The 6174-nt window shown below is 36.3% G+C and overlaps 1 protein-coding gene across 1 annotated transcript; it reads left to right on the top strand.

The window, feature by feature from the left end:
• The first annotated feature begins 659 nt into the window (after window positions 1-659).
• LOC110910951 (protein CPR-5) lies at window positions 660-5940 on the top strand. Its single transcript, XM_022155527.2, has 5 exons — window positions 660-1047; window positions 1829-1885; window positions 2600-2635; window positions 2730-3377; window positions 5300-5940. Exons 1-5 carry the CDS (start codon window positions 784-786, stop codon window positions 5822-5824), a joined length of 1530 nt encoding a protein of 509 aa, XP_022011219.1. The 5' UTR covers window positions 660-783; the 3' UTR covers window positions 5825-5940.
• Window positions 5941-6174: the final 234 nt, after the last annotated feature.

The raw sequence follows: 6174 nt of genomic DNA on the forward strand, positions 1-6174 counted from the left end.
TAAATCATATATACTAGATTAATATTTATAAACAAGTAAATTCTAACTTAGTTTCTTAAGGGCCCGCCTTAAAATCGTGGGGTTCAGTGTCAAAATCTATAGGGGTCAGTGTGAAAATTGGGGTTCAGTGTCAAAATCTATGGGGTCAGTGTGAAAATTTCTTTAGGGCCGGACAAGATTTTTATGTATACATACCACTAAAAAGATCTATGGTTTTCAAGCATTCCTTATTTCAAGATTCGATATTTGTGGTATCGGTACAAACATAGATAATAAGGGTACTGGTATCACATTGTATATAGAATTTCAAAAATTTTCTTTTGCAATGCATCTTTTTTCTTCATATTATGATATTATAGTACTCATATCAATTTTACATATTTGGTAACCGTGGCCGTATTGTATTTATTACTCGTATCACCTATATCGATACCCGTATCCTTCTGTAATATTCTATCTCTACTCTCAAGTATAAATTCAAATTTCATCAATGGGGTGATGGTCAATTGTCAAAGACAAAAGTGTTAAACACCTTAAGAGATAGATCTTGAGTTTAAGTCACAGACAGACACAAATAAAAGAAATTTGTTGTTAAAAAAAAAAAAAAATCAAATTTCAGAAGATCCTAATGCAATCTTTAGCTTCCTTTCCTATCTTTCATTTCGTAACATATAATAGCGTAAACTCCCCCTTTTTTCTTTCAACATAGCGTAAGTTCCCCCCTTTTGTGATTGCCGCGGCCCGCCGTCGCAACCGCCAATCAACGACGTCGTCTCATCCACCATGACCATCGACCAAAATCCACCAAACTCCACAACACTCCTCAACAAAAAGATTAAGAAGACGAACAACAACATACACAAATCCAACACCCACGTAACTTCCAACTCAGTTTCATCATCATCATCATCATCTTATTGTTCGAAAGCGAAAGGTGTTCGTCTGTTCACTAAGCGTAGAAACCCTAGGTTTTTTAAACGGACCAGAAGCCAAGTGGATGCTCTTGCTCTTCCTCTCGGAATGTCTATTGCTGCTTTTGTTGCCAAGGTTCATTCTTTCTTACTTTTCTGCTTGAGTTTCATTAATCTGTTAGTCTTTAGCTAATAGCGAACCATAGCGACTCACTACCTGTAAGCTAAGATAGCGCCCGCTATTTGGTGTTTAGCACTCGCAATAAAGGGTAGAAAAATTAAAAAAAAATGAAAACTATATTTAAGACACCTACTTTTGTCACTTTCGTGGATTAGGCAATGATGGTTAGAGCCTAGCCTCTTTGCACAGGTGCCAGGCTCTTTCGAGAGCCCACCCGGGTTTTCGTTCCACCGTGTGTTATGCTAGAGAGTTCTGCTCTTGTCGTGGCACAACGACTCTCAAGTGGCAGCGTGAGGTATGGTTTCTCAGGGGAACGCCCAAGCCAAACTCTGAAGCCAGCGTGGGCCAGGTTAAGACAACATAGTCTGGCAGGATTGGGGCAATGGGGCTCTTGAATTTGGGGAGTGCGGTAGCCTAATACAAGAAAGTCGCCGTTCCAAAAAAAAATGTATACAAGTGTTAAAAATACGCTAACTAATCAACTAAGTAAATAAAAAGAATAAAAGGATCCACTATTTATCGCTATAGCGACCCTTCACGGCTTCACCTATATGCTATTCGCTATAACAGGCGCTACTAGCAGTCAGCACTATTGACAACCTGACTATCGTTACTGATCAGTATTTTTTTAATGAAATCGAACAATTAGAAGATGTAGGTTTAGAAATAATAATCTGTTTTTCAAATATTGTATCTTGAATTTGATGGAACAATTTTTTATTTTTTTTTGCATTAGGTGTTGGAGAAGAAAGATGCAACTGAAGAAAAGATGTCTGTAGATCATCTCTCTGAGGTATTTATTAAAAATTGTGATGAAAGTTGTATTTGTAATTAGAGAAATTGTTGTGGATTATCCTGCTGAGAACTTTTCTTTTGGTAATTATGGTAACTCTAAGCCCGGAAACTATCTGCCATTATCCTGCTAACCAAGGGGATCAGGCGCAACTTGTGCTGGGCAGGTGGCCTTCAAGAGGTTATGGTAGGAAACCAGTGGAAGCAAAGATTCGGACATGAGACCTCTGCTATAGTGGAATCATGTGCTTACCACTGCACCACCCCTTGAAGGTTCTGCTGACATGTCGTGTTGGTAAGTTTAGAGGTGTAACAGATAATTTTGTGGATTAATCATGGTTTGGTTTTTTTTTTTTAAATTTTAGAGGAGGCAATATCAAGCTGATTTATGTGTTTTGATTTGGGATATATAAGTTTTAACAACGGGTCAAATGGGTAAGTTTTAAAGCTTGGTTACAAATGGATTTACGAACTGGTCAAAAGTGACTCAAAGCGTATTGAAATGCTTACAGCCTCTCAAAATGGTTTTATTCAGAAACATAGATTTGTACTTTAAGAATTTAGTTTATTTGTGGATATGCATTTTTTAAATGGTTTTATTAAAGATAAACACAACCCGATTTTACTCGTTTTCATGTAAATGAGTTGAAGTTGTCACATTTATTATCCTAATGTACATATGAATTTTATTCTGATCAAAGATTTTTACTCGCAGATATGCACTTTGGCGGTTAAAGAATCATTATCCAATGTAAGATTTTCACTTCCGCTGTCTAAAAACAACCCTTGATTTTTACATTGTAATGTACTTCTTGTAACACATTATTGTACTATTCTTATTGAAGGTCTTTGGCGACAAATTCAACTGCTTTATAAGCAACTTCGAGAGATCATTTCAGAGCACTTTAATGACACTCAGAGTAATCAGCGAATCATCAGGAAACAGAGAACGATCATACATGTACGGGGAAAGTAGCTCAATCGATTCTCGTTTAAATATGAAAGAAAACACATCAACTAATAAATTTCAAGAACAATCAACCATTTTTCGTTTAGATGACTCAAAAAATGGTCAACAGTTGGCATGTGTGCCTCCAAACCAACTGCATTCTGGAGTCGATCTCAGTCGTTCATCCATGCTCACCGCTTTTGAAAAATCTGTAAACGAACAAGCGCGTTCTAACGATCTTAAGGCATTGGAAATCAGTCTTACTATGAAGAAAATGAAACTTAAAGAGGCACAGATTGCTGTTGATTGTGATTCAAATGTTTTGGAGAGATTTAAGTTATCTATGGGCGTCTCAAAAGCTAAGTTTAAAGCCGAAAAGTTTAAAACAGAACTAGAAGACTCGAGACACACTCAACTGCTTAAAAAGTGTGTTGATTGTCTTGTTGCTGGTTTGCTGATTATGCTGGCGTGTCTTGCTTATGGAACTTATATTTATTCCCGTCAAAAACTCATTGAAGCTACCGAATCGTGTATGCCCATCAAGGTATGGATCAAATTGGTTTCTTTTTTCATCAATTTATGATATTTAATCATTTGTCAGGATTTACATTTTGGAAGTAAGTATCTAATTTAGTGTTTGGCTAAAACGTATTATTAAGAGTAAATTACACAGATGGTCCCCGTGGTTTACCAAAATTTTGGATTTGGTCCCTAGCTTCCCAAAAGTACACAGGTGCTCTGTGTGGTTTGCACTTTGTAACGCATTTAGTCCCTAACTTGGACATGCTGAAACCTTTAGATTTGTTGGTTGGGGACTAAATGTGTTACAAAGTGCAAACCACAGGGACAATCCGTGTACTTTTGAAAAGCTAGGGACCAAATCCAAAATTTTGGTAAACCACCGGGTTCATCAATGTACTTTATTATTAATAATTTGTAAATTTAAATAATTTGATGAATCCTCTTTTAACCTAATTCAAGAGGCTTTTATTGCATCTCAGTTCTCACATATGGTTTTTGGTTACTTTATGTAATAGTTTATTTAATAATCAAAATTTGTCCAACACGTAAATAACTGATATTTGATTATTACAATGTAGAACAGTAAAAACATATCCAAACACTAACCAGTGTAACTCGTTTTATCATAACTTATTATGATAATGTGAAATCACCTCGTAACATTCTTTTAACCCAATTTGAGAGGCCTATACTTAGGGCTGTTCACGAGCCGAGCGGACCTTTGCTCGTGCTTGGCTCGTTTACAAACCGAATCGAGCAGAGCGGCTCATTTAAAACCGAGCCTCAAATCAAGCGAGCGTTTTTCGAGTAGTAAATATTCCGAGCGAGCGTCGAGCGAAATTCGAGCAATTTGGACAACCATGTTGCCCGATTTAAATTTACTGAGAGAGATAGTGACAATGTTTGGTCTCAAGTTTTTATGTCTTTAAAAACATGCATATTTCATGGTATAATATTTTTCTTATGAATAACAATGTTGTGGCCGACGAGGAGATGATCATATTGAACGAACAATTACGTTGAGAGCAGGAGACGATCGACTTAGGGTAACGACATGAAACATTGAGGCGATAAGCAGCCTGTTGTTTATTGATTTAGGGTTTAACTTTTAGATTTGATATTAATTTTTTTATTGGCGTGGTTGGTCTAGTAGGTATAGATAGATGTAGTTGTAAATTTGTATATAGTGGACCAAAATCTAATATAGTGGTATATATAAAACTACAAATTTAATTTACATTATAGAGGTAACCTCTTAATGGAACCATTAAGAATTTTACCAATGAGAAGGTAGAAGAATGTGACATGTGATGATTTACCATTCAGAGGTTACCTCTTAACCATTCAGACTTGAGGTTACCTCGTATTCATTCAGAGGTTTTAGACCATTAAGAGGTAGCATCTGAATGGTCATTAAGAGGCTACCAAACAGCCCCTAAGTATATCTGTATGTGTAATGTGTGTATATATATAGGTGCGTGTGTATATATATGTATAATTTATATTTGTGTATATGTATGTGTATATACATGTTTATATATGTACATGTATGTGTATATGTATATGGATATGCATATGCATATGCATACTAATTAAAAATAATAATTCAAGCCGAACCGAGCCGAGAGGACCTTTGCTCATGCTTAGCTCATTTACGAACCGAACCGAGCGGAGCGGCTCGTTTACAACCGAGCGTCAAATCGAACGAGCATTTTTCGAGCAATTTCCGAACGAGCGACGAGCAGCGAGCGATTTGAACGGCCCTACTTATACTACATTTCACAACCTTTTTTTGGTCATTTGTATATTATTTTTTGTTAAATAATCAGAATTATCCAAATAATACACTAATACTGATTTTCTCATTGTCACAACTTCAAACAGAAAAAGCACATACAAAAACACACATCTAAACACATTTTTAATCATTTTTTTTGTTTTCAGGAATCGAGTTCATGGTGGATCCCAAAACCAATGGCGACTTTCAGTTCAGGGTTACAAATCTTACGGTGTCAAGCTCAAGTAATAAGTCGAATGATATTCGGCATATTAATAATTATCGGAATCATGTGTCTCCTCATTCAACGCTCTGGAACTGCAAATCAAACAATGCCAGTTACATTCATACTTCTACTACTGGGTGTCGGGTGCGGTTTTGCAGGAAAGTTTTGCATAGACACATTGGGAGGAAGTGGGACCCATTGGCTTTTGTTCTGGGAACTTCTTTGTTTGGTTCATTTATTTGCAAACGTTTGTACATCAATGTTGTTCACTTTGCTTCATGGGCCGGTTACAACGGTAGACCGGTCAATTAGCCATAAGTTATTTCCGTACTGGTTCAGGCGAGTGGTGTTTTATGCTGCTATGATGGTGTACCTACCTTTGCTATGTGGCTTGATGCCGTTTGCTGGGGTCGGTGAGTGGCTCTATCATTTTGCTTCACTCGTGACGGATCGTGTGTCGGAATAAATATGTAGAAATATAAGGAGGTCATGTAGTGGTCTATTTATGTTTTGTGATTGGTTTTTTTGGAATGTTATGTGTAAAAAAATCGCTTATATTATGGTTCTATTGTGTTCATGCTATTGTGTGCATTTTTGTGATGGTAACAACATGCGGTTGTTATATATGCAGCTTTATATGTTTTTGATTATATATTATCTGCCTACAACATTTTTTAAACTGACCAAGAATTGTTATAATGAGACTTAATATCTAGACAAAAAAGCTTTAAGATGTATACGGTCTGTGTTGAGGGGAGAATTTATTTTTTAGAAGAGATAATACAAAAATGTAGATGCACATTCTTGGTTAATACA

Source organism: Helianthus annuus, chromosome 15 (genome assembly GCF_002127325.2).
Source record: "Helianthus annuus cultivar XRQ/B chromosome 15, HanXRQr2.0-SUNRISE, whole genome shotgun sequence".
NCBI classification, from domain to species: domain Eukaryota; kingdom Viridiplantae; phylum Streptophyta; class Magnoliopsida; order Asterales; family Asteraceae; genus Helianthus; species Helianthus annuus.

Excerpts from the sequence above, each read along its gene's own strand:
- LOC110910951 (XM_022155527.2), top strand. The coding sequence starts at position 784 with ATGACCATCGACCAAAATCCACCAAACTCCACAACACTCCTCAACAAA. Across the intron at positions 1,048-1,828 it reads TTGCTGCTTTTGTTGCCAAG|GTGTTGGAGAAGAAAGATGC; the intron begins GTTCATTCTTTC and ends TTTTTGCATTAG. Across the intron at positions 2,636-2,729 it reads TTAAAGAATCATTATCCAAT|GTCTTTGGCGACAAATTCAA; the intron begins GTAAGATTTTCA and ends TTCTTATTGAAG.